An 18,313-nucleotide genomic window follows, 5' to 3' on the forward strand; every position below is an offset into this window, starting at 1 on the left:
TGCTTGTAGGAAACAGGAGAACAGGAGAATTACAATATTTGCAAGTAAAGAAGTCATCAATCATCTGTCACCTTGTGCTAACTACAGACACATATTGCAAAAAAAAAAACCAAGAAAGGGGATTTTTATTTAGTTTTCAATTGACCAAATTTGGGAAACAGAAAATATATCCTTAAAGATTGTCTGAGGAAAGACTACAACCCACGACTGAGGGGCAGCAGCTGTGCTTTTGCAGTAATATGTTTAGTATCAACCAGTTTGGGAGAGAACCAGCCCAGAAATGCTTCCCTCTGTCATCCAACCAAGTACAGCAAGAAGTGAACAGTGCTGGAAAGATGCACTCCATGTGGTGCCATGGAGTGATCAAATGGTTTTGAAATCCTTTCAAATATTTGCCAGTGAGTACTCGGAAAAGCTCATTTTGCAGCCTCGTCTGGAGCATAGAAGACTGTTAGGGAAATGAGCTGAGACCCTGGAATTGGATTGTTGTGTGACTTTCTTCAGGCTCTTTACATCTGAACATTTGGGATGTATCTGTTGGTCATGCAGGTATCAGGCTACACCTGCCTATGCAAGCACTGCCTGTTCCCCCAGGAGCAAGAGGAGGGATATGGGGACTCACACTCCAGTCCCCCTGGCAAAGCCAGCACAGCAGGACCCAGAGGCAACATGGAGCTCTCCAGGTCCCCAGACAGGGTCACTGCCCAGGATGTAGGTATGCCAGGGGAGACAACACTTCTGCAGGCACAGTTATCTCTGGGATCCATCAAAAACAGGCTGGAAGGGACACCACGTCAGTCAACCCACCCCCTGCCCTCCAGCAGGATTAGCTGTCCCTTCCACTTAAAATCACTTCACAAAACCACATCAGCAAACCAGAAAGCACAAACTCCTGCCTTGCACATGCCTGGAAAATGCCTGGTTTTCTCCAAATGCCATGGAATTAGCAGGCTGACAATAAAGCACAAAAATCTGGCCCCATGGCACTGATGGGCTGAGCAAGCTCCTTCCTCCACGTCTGCTCTGACTCACAGCATCTGCAACACACTGTTCCAGCAACAACCAGGCTCAGTTCAAAGGAGGAAACTTGCTCTTTAGCCTATACCATGGGCTCCTCTCTGCACTAATGAACCTCACAGAGCGATTACATGCAGAAGTCCTGCAGCTAGTAAATAATATGGGCAGCTGTTACAGACCTTTGTGGTTTCAAATAAAAAACAGTACTGGGAAAGGGTTTTTTCTCATTGTGCTTTCCTTGATGCATCTGTTCTTTATGCTGTTCTTAAACTGCAAGCAGTTTTCAGCCAAAGGTTGTCTCACTGTCCCATTCGCTGCCTTGGTTGCTGGGCAAGGTGTCAGCAAGTCACACATTTATATTCCTCTCCACTGCTTGTGGGCTCAATCATCAAAGGAAATGCATAATGCAAGAAGACTGATGACTTGAAATTGGCCTCCTGAATCCATCTTGATTAAGCAGTCCATGAAGGATCTGCCTTGAAAAGAAAGTCCCTCCAGAAATGAGCCAGCTCCTTATTTATACCCTGGACACTATGAGGAGCCAGAACATTGAGTGGGCAGTGCAGGCAGCTGTCAGTGTAGGGCAATCCCTTCATGCATTTCCCTCCTCAAATCTGCCAGCATCACTTACTTCTCTGAATCTCTCCTTTCACCTTCGTATTTCACTACCTCACCTAAACCTCTGCCTCCTCTCTGCACACAGTCAACAGTGAGTGGCACTGCTCCTTCTGGGATATCATCCCAGCCCATGGGAATGCCACAGCCTCACCTACATACCCAGACACTGACAGGCAGCCTGCTGCTGCCCCACACCTTCAGATCCTCTTTTTATTTCACTAAGCTTATATTAATTGCTGGCTCTTTCCAAAAAAAAGAATAGAGTCTTTGAAGCTGCAGTGGCAGGCAGCAAGGGCTGAGCTCTGGGCAGACTGCAGCTCACAGTCTCATGAAGAACCCCATAGCCCAGACACAACACAGCCTAAGATCTTCATGCCTGTACTCCAAGTCTCGTTTTTTCCTGAGAGAAAGGACATAAGAGAGTCTCCTTGAAGACTGACACGTTCCTGAGAAACACTGTTGTTTTCTCTCCTCCCTCTGCATCTTCTGAGCCCTCCAGATTTCCCCCCAAGACTGGTAAAGCTCAGCCCTGAATGAGAAGAGGGAAAATGCCCCTTTCTCTTGAATTGCCTTGTTGACTGAACCTAGCATAGTCCCTTCATCCCATGAAGGCATATTAGTTTTTGTAAGTCCCTTTCTGTCTAGGATGAAGAGACTAGCATCTACTTGTTCTTTTCTTTAATAGGTTGCACACTTAAATACTGCTTTTCAAGCCAAAAGCATTTAAGCAATTCACCCTGAATTTGGGTGGGTGCCACAGAAACCTGTGGCAGTATTGGGAACCTGGCCCAGCTCTGTTGAGATGCTACCCATGTATGGCTTGCAATGCCAGACTACTTCCTCCCAGTAGACTTTATGATTATAAGAAACACTGCAAAGCAACATTTTTGCTACCAAATAGCTGTAGATCAGCTGAGTGAATACAAAGTGGCTCCTGTCATTCCAAGGTATGCCAGTGACTTTCTGAAGGGAATAAGAAATCGAGTGTTTCCAGACGGAGCATCCTTAATATACCAAATTTTCTTCAAGCTTGACTTATCCAGTGAAGCATAATTCCTCACTCCCATCACTTTTTATTAATGAGGAGAGTATGTCAAAAAAGAGCCCATCTGCTTCAGTCTTGTTCCAGTATGCCTTCCAATGGGAGAGGCCTTCTTCTCCTCTGCAGAGTTATTAATGTGTCAAATCTCGTTGTGGCAGCAAAACATGGGAGTCCTCACTGTAACTTAGACATCAATGAAGAAGAAAGGGAAAAGAACACAGGAGAAGGGGGACTGTCAGACAGGGTCCCAATCTGCCAGTTTGATGAGAATGTTTTGTCCTGCCTATAGTTGCAAAGCAAAGTCAGGTGAGAATCCAGACTTCAAGGCCAAGGGGCTAGAGATGAACAGCAACTTTTCTTTCCAACCTGCTCTACAGGTTTTCTTTGTGATATTATTTTCACCTGCCCAATCCTATTGCTGCAGCACATTCTAGATATAAATGATCACACACATCTTGTTGGAAAGCTTGGTGCAGGCAGAGGGTGAGATGCTCTAGGTGGATGTTTGTGCTTTAGAGAGCTTTCACCTCAGAAACTGATTTAAAGGTTTGGGAAATGTGCTGTGTAGTGGCAGATGCCAGGACTTCAATCAAAGATGTGATTAAGGGATCACCTGATCACTGTATACATGGACCAAAATATCAGTAATCAAATATTTGGTCTAGAAGACAGAAGCATAAATCTGCTGGAGGAAGCTGAAGCTAGGCAGGTTTTGAGTAGAAAAAAAAGCACTGATGAAGACAGCATGAGGAAGACACTATGGATTTACAGATCACCACTTGCCAGTTGGGCTGGGGTAATGGATTAGGAGGCTGCAAATGGCTGAGGAAACCTGCTAGTTTAACACCCTTTTGCTGAAATTTAAGCAAACACATTTTTCCTTCCAATGGTTGTAATATAATCTGTCAGTTACTAACCCGATGCTCTGATTTTTTTTAGCCACAGTAAGTCACTCATGTTTTTGAGCCCTCATTAACTACTGCAAAAATTCTCTAAGGTTGCTGTTCATATTCTCCTGTGTGGGCAATTTTTGTATCAAACCACATAATTTTCCTTTACATGAGACACTCTAGTTCAAGCAAAAATTAATTCAGGGCACCGCTGTGTCTTTTACTATCAGTAATTCAGATGAGATAATGTTGGATGGGGTTATTCTGCTTGATAATCTTTGAAACAGGACAGAAAAGCTGTTTGGAAGTGAAATGCAGGTTTCAAACGTTTCACTGATATATGATATTGTCTTCCTCTGCATGGAAAACCAAGCTGTCTCATGAACCTACTTGCATCAACCTCTCAGAAAGAGGAAAGGTCTGGCATGACTTTAGAACCCTAAAAATAGCTTAAGACATCTCTTTTCCAATATAAGAATATAATTTTTGTAAGACCAGACATCTTGAGATCTTACCAGGACAAGAAGCTGATGCTGTACTCATCCTTTTGAAAACTCCCACAGAATAGAGATTCCAATCAGCAAGTGATGAAATCCTTCTTCACAGTCTGCACCAGCTGTCAGGCTGGTCACTGTGTCTCAGCCCTGGTGATGCAGAAGTTCTCCCATCCATTTTTCAGAGGGAAAAATTCAAAGATGCCCATCCAAACTACAGGTGAACTGAATCAGATCAGGATATCTTGCTTGACTTCTGCACAAGCCACTCTGCTGACAAAGCTACTGTGCTCATAACCTCCAGTGCCATCATAACTGCTTGCAAAAGGGAAACACAGTCCACAGCCTAACTCAGTGCTGACACACACTGATGTAGAATGGCACAAGAAAAAGTGCTTGTCTTTGCTAATCAACACAGTTTTTATCCTTACTTTTCCCTGATACACCTAGCATCAGCAATCTCATACACTTATTTATTCATCTTTTGGAAAAAAAAAAGCATTTTCTAAAAGAACAACCTGGACTAATGTGCCAGAAAAGAAAAAATAAAAGGCTAAAACACTGTATGTGGCAGCTGTCTTTCATATTTTTCACTTAAAGACAGGTCACATGGATGTCACTTATTTTAAGGCAAAGATTTTTCTCTTCCCAAGAGAGCTGATGTTCTTCCACTACTGACAGCAGTCAGCTCACATCCATGGTGTAGGACAAACAGATGCACAAAGCCAAGGTTATGGGGAAAAAGCCTGAACATCAAAAGAAAGGAATCCCAGAAGTTTCTAAGCTTGTTCTTCTGATAGTATTGACTGTGGGTTTTTTTCCTTTGTGGTTGCTAGTCTGATGATCTAAAAGGCTGAGAACAAAGCTTAGAAAAATAAAACTCACAAAAACAAACACTTCTTAAAGTTGCCAAATCTCTTTGAGTTCCAGAGGGGAAGAGAGAGAGAGAGAAAGAGAGATGATTGCAAACCCCCAGTGCTGGTACACCTGATCAATATCCAGCTGGTTAAAGCTAACTGGGGTAACTCTAATGGGTACCAGTTGAAGATAAGGATTTCATGAGTTTGCAAAATCCATGAACAGTGCCAAATTTGCTTCAAGGAGAGGCAGGGATGCTCACAAAAACCCTTCCCCTGGCAGGGATGTTGCAGACAGACCTTCATGGGACAGGCAGGGCTGGGCAGACAAGACAAGCTGTGTCTTTAGCAGGCATAGCAGGTTTGGAGAAGGATGTTTGCCCATGGCCTAAGGTGCAGAATGGTTTAATTTTGTTTGTGAACACAGAAATATTATTGTCTCACCTTGGCAACAGCAATTTCACTGAAAAAAAAAGAAAGCTGTTCCTGCTAGGAAATACCAGTTTTCATTTGCTGCTACTTGTCAAATTCTGCTCGGTGCTTTACTACATCTCACCAACAGCAACCACTGGGCAAATACACAGTGATTAATGCAAGGAAAAGCCTCTTTGCTCATGGATTTTCTGTGACCAGACAGGGAATTTCTCCATGTCCAAAATGCACCCATGGATAATTTTAGAAGACCTTTATTCAGCCTGTGCATTGCACTTGCTTTGCATTCATGATCTTACAATAGTTTGGAGCTGCTGTAACTTGGCAGTATTGTGCTGCTGCTTGTTTTTTGGGTGAGTATAGGTCTGAGCAAGCATATAGCTAAAAACAAGAATTTAAATGGCGTTATCCAGAAATACTTCCCAATATTTGCTTCCAATGTGTCATTTACATAACTGTGTCCCCATTTTTCCATACCCAAGAAGGTTAGGCAAAAGGCAGGTACTGATGATTGATCCTGTTGCTCCAGCTAGTGCAGGGAACTTGGTGACTATGAACCAGCTGAGGACTCCATTGACCTTATCTTCATACAGCATCAGAGCCCTAAACTCACGATGATATCAGTGAGCACAGGGGACCAAAAAATAACTCATTTGGAAACCTGACACTTCCAGGTTTTAGCTCTTAATTTATTCCCTGACAACTCAGTGCTCCAGAATGAGCCACTTCCACAAACCAGGGCTGTTTTCGAGGCGTGCGGGTGTGCACGAGGGTACGTGTGTGTGTGGGCAATGCAAGCCCTGTCATCTTAGGACGTGTCTGCAGGGGAAAATGTGGAGTGTTTAAGGTCTACCACTATGTGTATGAGTCAGTGGGAATAAATTACAGCACATTACACCCTCTGAAAACTCTAATCCAGCGACGAAGATGTCCTTAGATGAGGGTAAAACCTACTGTGATCTCTTAGATCAGAGCATCTGCACTATGGTTTAACTCTGCCAGACAACAAATAGCCACATTCTGCCAATCCCTTGTAACACCCCTGGCCATCCCCACATTGAGAGGCTTGCTGTCCTTCCTTGTTGCCATACAGTCTCAGGAACATGCGATCTCCAAGGCCTTTTAGCCATTCTCTCGGCTGAGCTGATCAGCCAGTAGCTCTTGTGTGGGTGCAGCACATGGAAACTGATTTGCCTTCTGGTGCCTGAACCTGCCCACGTGCACAGCAAAATCACAAAGCTGCTTCTGCCCTGGAAAGTGCCTTCTTAACCTTGAGGGGTGACAGGCTTATTTTGTAAAAAGTTTTCCCATGTTGTCTGATTATCCCCTACTTTTTTTTTTTTTTTTAAATATCCCTCTCTCTGGAGTTTAGCTCTTGTGCAATGTTAGGTTTTAAGGAGCAGGAAAGACCAAAGGGAAAGTTTGAATTCCTTTCACTCTTTTTCTGCTGCCTCAAATCCAAGCTGCTTCAAAAGCACAGCTAGTAACACTGGATTCTGGTGGTTCTGTCAGGCACTGTGAGACCCAAAGCCTTCTCCAGTGAGCTGCAGCAGGAGGCAGAATCTCCCTGCAGAGGGGTTGGGAAATGAAAAGCCTTTTGCTCCAAGTTAATTATTTATAACCCTTGTTGGCTGAGTATGCAACCTCTTCCAGCCAGCTCTGTCCTCTTAGGGTTTGTGCAAAGGCTGAGAAAACACATTAAAGATGGGACAAGTGTACTTTCTCCAGCTCAAAGTGGGAAAGTGTGGCATCATAAGACAGAGGGAAATGTCCTTCAAAACTCCAGCACCTGAGTCTTAGTTCACCTCCTGCCTTTAATGCATTTATCCTTATGAAATCATATGGAGAGAAGAGGTGATATTCTCATTCAGCCTCCTGTGTGGGTATGCACAAAAGTGCATGGACACACACACTCCAGTGACTCCAGCTCACTTCCCTGTTTAATGAAAGGACTTTCATAAACATCCAAGACCAGGGTTACAGCAAATAATAATATTAAAAAAATTAGCAACTGAAGTTATTGGCTGCTCTATGGTTTTGCACATCTTCCCCTGCACAACGTAACAGTTTTATCTTTGTAATTACACGGTAGGTGCCCAGCACAGAGAGCAGGGTCAGTACAGGGCATCACAGGGTAATGATGTGGCCATTTTTGCCTTGTAAATTACAGAGTTATCTTGGGACTGAGAGAAGGAGAAGGGCAGCAACTGTTTGACTAATTGGTAGTTTAAAGTTTAATTACCCCAGGGCTGACATGTTGCCTCAGAGATGCAGCTCTGTGTGGGAAGAAGAGGTACAGAGCCTGCACATGGCTCACCCCCATGGACACAGGGATCCCAGGGGGAACAGCCTCAGCCCCAGCCTGCCAACACCAGCTCATCCTCTGCTGTGCATCCCCCTGGATGGATGGACACATCTGGGGAGGAGAGAGGAGGAGATCTGCTGTGGAAAACCTCCAGCTGCCCTATGGATTGAGGCTATTCCTCTCTCTTATGTCTTCGCAGTTCTCCCTAGGCAGAGAAATTTTCCATCCTCCTAGAAGAGGACAGTATATTGCTGAAGAAAGATGGACCTGCTGGTGCCCAATACTGTTCTGTCCTCAGGCAGCAACTCCCTGCATTAAAGGGAGAATTCCTTCCTTAAAGAAATCTTTACATCCAATTCTTTTCTTAGACCCATGACAGTCAGATCTCATTTAGAACCAAGAGGGAAGTGATAGAGTAGCTTTGGTGGGCATCTGTTACCCAGCCAAGGTCAAACCACCACAAAACCTCAGCACACTTGGAGATACCCTGCAAATAATCTTGCTGTCTCAAGAGAGAAAACTCCACAAGGAGAACAAAGCAAAGAAATTTGGTTCTGGTTTTTTTACCTAAAAAGTGGATGATAAAAAGGATGTCCAGTTCAGTAATTACAAATGTAGTGCTTTACAAAAATATGAGATAGTAAAAAGATTTGCCAATGAGGGCAACTCACCATATTTGCCAGAATGTAGTGATACCCATTCCCATTTTTTTCAAGCTTGATGATCTGTAAGATAAAAACCAAGGATAATTAGCAGAGATCAGCTAAGGATAATTAGCAGAGATCAGCTAAGGAAGAAGAGTTTCAGTTATTTGCCCCTCCTTCTTCTACTTTTTCCTTGATGAGACTGTTCAGCTGTGGGCAGAAAGACACAGCAAAAGTTCACAGTCTTGTTAGGGGATGGACAAAGCTTTCACACATGATATTTGAGCAGCAAGTCTGAAATTAGACCAGAAAAGATCCCCAAGAAGATTCTGCAGGCAGAGAGACTAAACAACCAAACCAACCTGTCTCCTATGGGATCAGAGGAAGAAGAAACAGTGGTTGTTTATTTAAAAAAAACAACGAGGTTGAACAAGATCAGTATTTCAGACACCAAAGGAACAATGTGGGTGGCTGGTTTGGACAAACACAAAGTTTGTCCTCTAGTGCATTGGGTTAGCTTCAAACTAGATCTCCAGAACAAAGCTGCCTGGGCAAGCCACAGAGGATTCCCTTGCCTGTTCATTGAGATTATTTATATCTTCATATTCATGGTTTTCCAATATATGAGCTTTGCCACTCACTCCTTTCTCCCTGATGCCTGCAGAGTCAGGTTGTTATTCTCTTTTATCAACACAATTGCTTACCAAACTGTAACAACTGAATTTTTCTATGCTAGCTGGAAAATTTTCCCTTTTTATTTTGCCTTTCCACCTGTTGCAGCTTTGCCTGTGATTGGGGGGAACAGAGGCACTGATCAGATGGTCCCCGTCTTTTCCACCCTTGGTTTATAAAAAGTGCAGAAAGAATACAGCTAAAAATTCCATTATTTTTGCTGACTCCATGTTTCCACTGAAATTCCTCTTTACTGATTTCCAGCACCACTGTTAAATTCTTACTAGGTAACTAGAGTCAGATACAATCTACATTTGAGCCACTCTACGTACAGAAAGAAGCCTGTGGAAAAAAAAAAAAGCCCAAACCAACGTCCTCAAAACCTGTACAAACACAAGACTTGCCAGTTTCTGAGAGAACTGTGTTGCTTCCATAAAGTTTCCTTGCTGGCAGTCCTACCTCTTATTTCCATTGTCGTACGAATTGATTCTGAATTGCAGTCTGCATTGCCAATGCTCAGGCAAAATCTGCACAAACTGCAGCAAGGCTAGAAAGATCCTCACAGCCAGAATGATCATAAAATAACTGCTGTGCTGGACTCAACCAGAAATCAGTCCACCCAGGACTTCTCTCTGATACCAGGCTGGCAGCAGGTGTCAGATGAGGGCAGAGACTGATCCTCCCCATGGGACAGCACTCCCAGATTATCATGAGCAGTCATTTAAGGATTTCCAAATGGATTATAAATGAGCTGACTGACACTTGCTCTGTACAACTGGTTCATCTGCCTTAGCCCTTCTCTGATGAAGTGCTCTTGGATGCATAATAAAACTCATCTGGTTCTCAGCATTAATGGGGGGTGGCAATTAACTCCAATGAAGGCTTCATTTAGAAGCAGTTTCTTATACAGCTAATGCCAGTTCCACCAGCTTCACTGCCCTGTGGCTCCCTGCACAGGATGCCTCAGTATGGCTTCTACTCAGATGTCTAGAGCTCTCAGGAAAGAAAAACAACTCCCTATACCTAAACCTATGAAGATAAACACCTCTTATTATGTCTAATTTTCTGAGTGTCTTCCATTGCCAGATCTAAAAAGCAAAACCAGAAACAACTTGTCCCCTTCGATTCATCAACTGAGACTGACCTTTGCAGTAAGTCCCAGCCCTTGTGGGAGAAAGAAGAATCTCCAGTGCACTGTGATATCTAAGAATTACGACCCAATTCCCCTTTTCTCCAGTGTCAACAATAGCTGGCATTGGCTCCTTCAGCCCAAACTCTCCTTTGTTATTTTATTAGGTGTCGGAGTCGATGAACCGGAGAGGGCTGCCATCCAGTTTTCCCTGAGCTGTTAATCTTGCACCCCATCCACCTGAATTATGAGGCTTGTTTCCTGTGTTTTACGCAGTTATTTGTGGTCTTAATTTATTTTAAAATGCTTGCTCAGTCCTAATGTGCCCGGACAGCGGTAGCAAGCTGAGGTTATAATAGCATTTATCACTTATCCTGACCGTGCTGAGAGGCTGTGCCGGGCTGCATGCTGATAGCTCACTTGGGCCACCTAGGTTTCATTACCCACTTCTTAATGGGCCAGTTTGACATCTATTAGAGAGAAATCCTCTCAGAGTGAAACACTAGCAAAGGAGAAATTCCAGTTACTCATTTTAATGAGAGACAAGGAAGAAACAATACAGGGCTTTGATTGAACACAACCCACCACATACTTAGCCCATTAAGTCTACACAGTGCAACCCCTCGATAAGCTGCCCTGGCTCACAAATGACAGGTACCTTGGCAAAGATAAATCATGCCCTTGAGACTTGACACAGAGAAATCTCCAAGAACGAAATCAGGTCATTTTCCCATGTTTCATTAACACATGGAACCCTGGGTCCTCCACAGCTACGGTTGCCAGAATGCGAGGACTGCCTTGCTGCAGTCACTGGTGCTATTTGGGTTATGTGTACAGAGAAGAAATGAGAAGTGTGTGCAAGCACCAGTGTGTGTATGTGTTAGGCACTGATGCTAAACAGCCATCCCCAGCTCTTCTGTTCACCAGGGAGCACAAATCCACAGCCACCCAGAGACAGAGACAGGCTTGTCAGGGACGAAGATAAATGCATTGAAATGTCCCCAAGAGACTGAGGCAGCTCTTTGAACACCTCAGAGCTCTGAGATACAGGGCAAACAGTGCCGTGACATCCCCACAGAGGCTGCTGGTGCAGTGAGTTGAGAGACCAGCAGGCAGGCCAAGTTAGTCCCAGGTGAATTTCACATGATAATGAGCTGAACTCTCTCTTTGAATCCCTCCGGTCATCTGCATGCTGTGACTGACCTGGCATCCCCTGCTCACACTGGGATAACTACCTCTGTTCTCAGAAATCCCAGTGGACTTGCAACAAGAATGCAAAAAAGGATGAAAATGGACTACACAGGTCTGAAAAAGTTGTTTGCAGCCCTACTCCTCACTGGAGTGTTACCTCCCAGGCACAGATGTCTGTTGGAATTGCTCCATCTTTACTGTAGGAAAACACAGCATTGTACCTCTTTTCTCTGGGAACTGATCTTTTGTATAGCATTGCAAAACACATAATCACAAGATCTGGATTTTTAGTGTTCTTACAATTAGCTTTTCTTATATCTAAGTTTAACTCTTGCTCCAGTTATCTGAAGAAGTTTAAAAGAAAGACTTATTTTCCTGTTCATGTTAGGAAAACTAAATCATATTCGTCTGCAGAACTAAACTTTCTGTTAGACAAACTAGGTTAAAAAAGCCAAGACTATTAACCCTAAATACACCTGTAGGAAAACCTGCATAAAAGTCTAATTCACTGCCTAGGTCCTGTCAAAAATTTTGTTCAACAGCAGCTGCTCCATGGGCAGAGAGAGGACTTTACTCTCTGGAATAATCTGTTTTCTCTTTCATGAATGTGACCTTTACTTTGAGGTTAAACCCCACTATCTGCTTTGTTATTACATATAACAGAGTAGCACCCAGAGACATCCAACAAAGATGGATTGTACTCGTTGCTGAGCTGTGCAGCTGGTGAAATGTCAGTCCCTGCCCCAGACAGTGAGCAGCTGAAGTGTGAGACGGGAGATGACAGGTACCTTAGACAAGGCAACGTGTGAAGCACGAGGTAAGAGTGAGCTGATTATGAGGAGTACAAAGTGGGAGTCACAGTGCACTGCAGAGCCCTTACTAAGCCAGGTGGGACCAAAGTCCCAGTGGTGGGAAAGGACTTGGCTGTAGGTGTGAGAGGGAAAGGTATCGTGGCTGGAGTCAAAGAGGGGACACAAGTGTGGACTGAGACCAGTCCATGGGCTTGCATTGGACTCCTGTTCACAGAAGTCCACATTCAGGACTGAGGGAAAGCATTAAGAGAGGCCTGGAGCAAAGAAGATGGGGAAAACTTGGGTCTGTGCTACTGGGTGACCTACATGGATTAAGGATGAGTAAGGCAGAGCACACAATCTAGCTGCTGAGTCCTCTGTTGCATATCCCATTGGCATGTAGCCGTGAGCTGACAAAACATCCAGGAGATGGCTCTGAATGAACATGTCTTTCACTGCAAGGCATGAGAGGAGCTGGAAACATCCAATCCTGCTACAGCCTGAAAGCCCTGGGAGGATTGATTGTGAGCTCTAGCCTGACCTGAAGACAGTGCTCCTGTTACAGAGGTACCATAAAGCTTCTCCATCTCTGCCCTGCTGGCACAGGTGTGAGAATTTGGTGCAGCACATGGAGGCTGGAGCGCCAGGAGTCTGGCAGTGCCAATTCACACCTCCACCCTAACTCACAGGAGGTGGGAAAACTGAAGGAAAACTCAGCAGAATCAGAAGGTGCCATGTCTTATGCATGCTGCTTGGAGGAATTAGCACAAAGTAAACTCGTTGGGGAGTAAAGGGGTGTAAAGGGCTCAGCAAAGAAGTCGAATCAGTAGGGAAGATGGAGCAGCGGAGCTCACTCAGCATGAATACGTGAGAGTTCCTAGTATTTATGCAACTTTACAGTTTCCACAATAACACAAGGGAGAAATAGCTACAAATTGGGCAGCCTGCTGCAATGCACACATACCACACCCAATGAGAGACACAATGAGACATGAATCAGGCAAGAATGGGGACGAGAGCTTCTCCAGGAGAAAAAGCCCTTCCCATCCCATGGGCAAGACCCCTCCCAGGAGGCCCACACCAACACAACCTTGTTAAGGATGATGTTCAGCCGCTCAGTTTCACAGTCCACCACCACCAGCCTTTCCTTCTTCTTCTCCAGCTCCTGGAAGAGCACGCGGTAACCCTCTTCTGTTGTCGTCAGGATGTTGACAGCTGTCACCTGCCAGTTCTTCTCAGCTGCAGTGTCCAGCACTTTCTGTAGGACTGACAACCCTACAATGGGAAGACAGGGGGGAGAGACAAGTTTTAGTTGTGCAATGACATCTTGCCATCCTCCTGACAGCCTGTGTAGCTGCCTCGAGCCAGGCTGGAGACAGAGTCGCAAGAGTGCAGCAGAACTACAGAGAGCAGCTAATAGTCTAGATCTTACCCAGGCTCAGCTGGGCTAGAATTAATGACTTCTACTTTTTCTGTCCTGGCACAGATTATTCCAGACCTTGTTTTACTTTGTAATCAGCAGATCAGTCTCGTTGATCTGGCCCTGCTGTGGGATTCAGATAAGAGCTCTAATCCTCATCTTCCTGTCTGTCACTACCCAAATCACTTGATTTCTCTCGGCCATAGTTTCCTTCTCATCTTTGATCTGTTTAGGCTGTATGCTCCTAGGGTCAGGGCCACCCTCAGCAATCACAGCACACAAACATACTCAGCATCCTTCTCTCTTCCAGCAGCACATCATCAGAAATCCATTATTAAAAAAATTATATTGCCTAAATTACGTGCACTCATCAGAAATCCATTATTTTAAAAATTATATTGCCTAAATTACGTGCATAACCTTCCAGAGGAGATATACATAGCACTGCACTGGAATCCTGCTAGACAACCCTACCTACTGCAGTCCTTTCAGGATATTCAGTGTGCCCATGCCTCGTGACAACAAAAAGCAGGTGGGATGCTTTTATACCTTATCCTTGTCTGTAAAGCTCATCCTGTCCCTTCAAGGGATAATGATAACTTCCAGAGCAGAGCTGTGAATCACCCTTACTTCTGCCCTGTCCTCCACAATTCCACTTTGCCTTCAGCATCCAAGCCTGGATCTTTAAAGGCATCTGAGAGCTGAGGAAACTGAATCACAGAGCAATGAGCTCACTAGACTTGTTCATCCTTCAGAAAGTTAGATAGTATCTATCTTCCAAGAACTTCCAAGAACCAGACCAGGTCAACAGACCTGTTCAGTATGGGACCTATTGAATATAAACAATTTTTTTCAGTTTCACACTAAAGCCATTTACACATCAAGTATTTCCCTCATGTTGATAAGGCTCAGACCCAACCCCATGAACACAGACACACTTGGTCAAGCTAATGCTTCATCTACATAACACCCACCTTCAGCAGAAATGAATATTTAGCAAAGGAATACAGAACAGAGAAGGCATAGGGTGACCCTTCCTTTAGCCACCCTCTGAGCCTCCAGCAACCCACAGTGAGGACTTCTGGAGGCAAAGACTCCATCTAGAGCCCTATGCTTAACTGCCTGGTAACCCTCCTATAAACTTGTGACTTACCTCGGTCAGCATCATAAATGTACACAAACTTCTGCCAGCTGTAGTGCTCGATGACACTGATGAGGGCATCCTGGAGCTCTGGGCGAAGCTGAAGAACAAACTGGTTGGAGGTTTCAACTGGGAAGCTTGGTGTTATGAAGCAGACGTGGAGAGCCCCGCAGAAAGATGTGAGCATGTTGACAGTCCTCCTCTCATAAAATCCAAAGATGGCATAGACGCCCTTGGAGAACTGCGAGCAGACTGGAGGAGCAGAGAGAAAGGTCATGAGGACAGAGGGACAAGGTTTCTCAGGAATGTCACCAAAAATAAACCTTTTTCCCCAAGATAAGCTGCAAGCTCCCTGGACGAGATAATTTTCCCCCAGGGCCAGTCGGTTGGTGAAGGAACCTGTGAAGAACAGGACTTGTGGCCATGGGGAGCTCTGCCCTTGATCTCCATAGACCTACTTCCCCTTTGACATGTGAAGAACAGGACTTGTAGCCATGGGGAGCTCTGCACTTTATCTCCATAGACCTACTTCCCCTTTGACAGGCAGAAATGACACAGAAGAATCAATCAGTATCCTCAGAGCTTTACTGAAGATTTTGCTGTTTCTGGCATAAAATATGTTATCTTAACATGGGAACCCCTCAACAGAAAGGGGCATTAGCAGCTCCAGATGCATTCATGGAGCAGAAGGAAAGCCTTTGCATGACAGCACTCCCTTTGTGGCAAATGACTCCTGAAGGAAGACATGGGTTTGACCTCTGAAGCTGCAGAAACCACTCTGAGAAGGCATCTCAGCAAAGGTTCACTAAGGTTCAGTGCAGTCACAGCACAGCCACAGGGAGGTTTGTCCTGGGGCATGAGCTGCTGACACTGAGGTCAGAGCCTCTGACACTGGGAGTGTGTTGGTACTTGGGGACACCTGTGTGGCAACTTCTGGTTTCCTCACAAAGCTGTAGTGGGGAAGGCTGTGTGCCCAGTGAGGCAGTGGTAGTGCCCTGGGAGGTCTCCATCAGGAGTGAATGCTGGGTTCCCTGGCAGATATCTGTGTCTGTCCTCAGCAGCTGGTGCTGTGCTGTGCAGGGAGGGCTCTCCTGGGTTGGAGCCCTTCTCTGGAGAGCACTTAATGAGATCGTGGGAGCTGCAGGAAAAATGCCTCAGGATCTCAGTGAGACAGAGAGAGTTCACACTTTGGGTTGTAAAACTTAGCCCCTGAGACAGTCAGACTCATTTAATATCACCCCTGTTTATGGCACATCCCAAGTTACCATCAATAAATCTCCAAGCCAGAGGTGATGGCAGTGACAGCGTTTTTCCTGTATCAGAACTCCTGGGACTTGTGTCTCCTTCTGTTGTCACTCTGACTCTGAAGACCTTTGGCTGTGACATTTATACTGACTCAACACTTCACACATCACTTGCCCGCACTCCCCAACCAGGCTGAGGAGTTGGATGTGACATTCTGGGGTCCCCTGGCAAGTTCTCTGTGCTGCTTGGGAATCCCTTGACCTGGTTTCTGCTGGTAGCCACTGGTACTGAACCTTGTGCATGTGTGGCTGGAGACAGACTCCTGAACATGAGCTTGTTGCATCCTTAGCTGGGCTCCATCTGAGCTCTGTCCCTCCAGCAGGAGCCATCCCTGACTGGCTCACAGCCATTCTGGATAAGACTGCCTTGTTCCTCACTTCTCTACTGCCAGCATCAAATATTTAGAGGGAAGAGCAAGAAATCTTGCTTCCCACTGTGCAAAGCAAGTCCCTGTTCCCATCTCACCACCAAAAGGAAGCAGGCAGGCTTTTGAATGGCATGGTGCTGAGAGCTGAGAACTGAATCCCCTGACACCGATGAAAAGTTTTCATTCCTCCCGGGTTAGAGCCCAAGTTTTAAACACCCCAGTCCTGGAGCTTATCCCCAGGGTCACTCATCCTCTTTTCACTGATCAACACCTGTGATCTCAGGTGTGATTCCCACAAGGGAATTTGTAGTTCTGTAGGGCAGAAATGCTTTGCAAAGCCTGAACCATGACGGAAATAACCCCCCATTCTCTTTATTTTCACAGCAGTGTCTCTCTTTGCAATCAGCAATTGTGTCTGTATCAGCTGGAGTCACTGCCCTCATCATGAGACTGACACATTCAGGAAGAAAAGCAGCAGATACAGATAGAAATAGTCTGAACATCATTTCCATGTGACTGGACCAGTGGGTCTAATGAACGGTGCGATATACCATATGTGAGAGATCAGACCATGATCTCTGGAGACCAAAGCTTCAGACTCACTGAATGATTAAAGAGACATTTTCGGGGCAGCTAAACTATCAGGTACAATTAATAATCTAGACAATAAACTTTGCTGGCTTGTTTTGTTTTGTTTTGCTTTAGACAAGCCATGGCTTCCCTGAATCTTATTTTCTATTTGAAATGAATCTATCATTTTTCTAGATTTTATGTTTTTTTAACTCTGTGGCTCAGTCACACTCAGGCAGCCCTCCTACACTGTTCTGAGGCATCATCAGTCTCAGCCTTTGAAACAGATTGCACCAAAGGCAACTGAGAGAATGAGCACTCTTTATCATTAGTATGGAAAGAACCCTCGCTCACTTTGTACTTGCAGGCTAAGAGGGGCCATGGACAAGGTTTGGAAAAATAAAGGCTTGCTGAGGGTTATCACCCAAAGAAAACCAAAGAAAGCATTGTGTCAATTTGTCTGGAAAAATGAAGAGTGAGAGCTGCAGCCACCTTTCTGCGACTGAACTTGGCATAATGTAAAGGCAGTGGCTGCAAAGTTATTTAAATCTCAGGATTATTTTAAATTACAGATGCTCCAAATGAGTTTACCAAGCAAAACTCAAAAGAAATTGCTTGCCCTTCTCTTTATGCACTAAGAGATTGCTGGAACTTCTTTACATTTGCTTTAATCATTTTATGAAGCAAATTTATTAATTATTCTGTTCTCATTTGATTGCTCTGCAGCTTCCTATAACATACTACTGAGAACTGTAAACTTTAAGTAGAGGAAGCCTGGAGAAGAGGAGGCTCAGGGGAGACCTTATCACCCTCTACAACTCCCTGACAGGAGGTTGGAGTCAGGTGGGGGTTGGTCTCTTCTCCCAGGCAACCAGCAGCAGGACAAGAGGGCACAGACTCAAGCTCTGCCAGAGGACGGTTAGGCTGGATATTAGGAAGAGATTTTTACAGAGAGAGTGATCAGACATTGGAATGTGCTGCTCAGGGAGGTGGTGGATTCACCATCTTTGGAGGTTTTCAAGACGAGACTGGATGTGGCACTTAGTGCCATGGTCTGGTAACCACGGTAGGGTTGGACTTGATGATCTTTGAGGTCTCTTCCAACCTGGTTGATTCTATGATTCTATGATTTTAAGCTCTCTTTGCTTTTGTAGTGACGAGCAGTCACTAGGCTCTGACCGATGCTTTTCTAAAATACTTTAAGAGATATAAAAGGGATAAAAATCACACTGGAATGGAATGTCCAAAAAGTTGAGCTTTTCTGGTCAATTGATGAGTGAGAGCATCACACTTTGCAAACCTTGTGCCAACTACCTGTGAACATCCGGCTGGCCACAGTCCAGCTTTTCCTGCAGAGGAGAGCTGCAGTCAGCCTGGTGTTCAGCTCTAGCAGCTGAATTTGGACAGTTCGATGTCAAGCTCATTCCT

The 18,313-nt window shown here is 44.9% G+C and overlaps 1 protein-coding gene across 2 annotated transcripts in view; it reads right to left on the reverse strand.

The window, feature by feature from the left end:
• GRIA1 (glutamate receptor, ionotropic, AMPA 1) overlaps window positions 1–18,313 on the reverse strand; it is a 116,440-nt gene that overhangs the window by 44,681 nt on the left and 53,446 nt on the right. For both annotated transcript variants that reach the window (XM_009081472.1, XM_009081473.1), the window contains exons 2-4: window positions 14,656–14,895; window positions 13,173–13,357; window positions 8,327–8,380 (exon numbers count right to left, since the gene is read on the reverse strand). In XM_009081472.1, the coding sequence (XP_009079720.1) occupies window positions 8,327–8,380; window positions 13,173–13,357; window positions 14,656–14,895 (479 nt within the window). The remainder of the gene's footprint in view (window positions 1–8,326; window positions 8,381–13,172; window positions 13,358–14,655; window positions 14,896–18,313) is intronic.

Source organism: Acanthisitta chloris, unplaced genomic scaffold, assembly GCF_000695815.1.
Source record: "Acanthisitta chloris isolate BGI_N310 unplaced genomic scaffold, ASM69581v1 scaffold2099, whole genome shotgun sequence".
NCBI lineage: Eukaryota > Metazoa > Chordata > Aves > Passeriformes > Acanthisittidae > Acanthisitta > Acanthisitta chloris.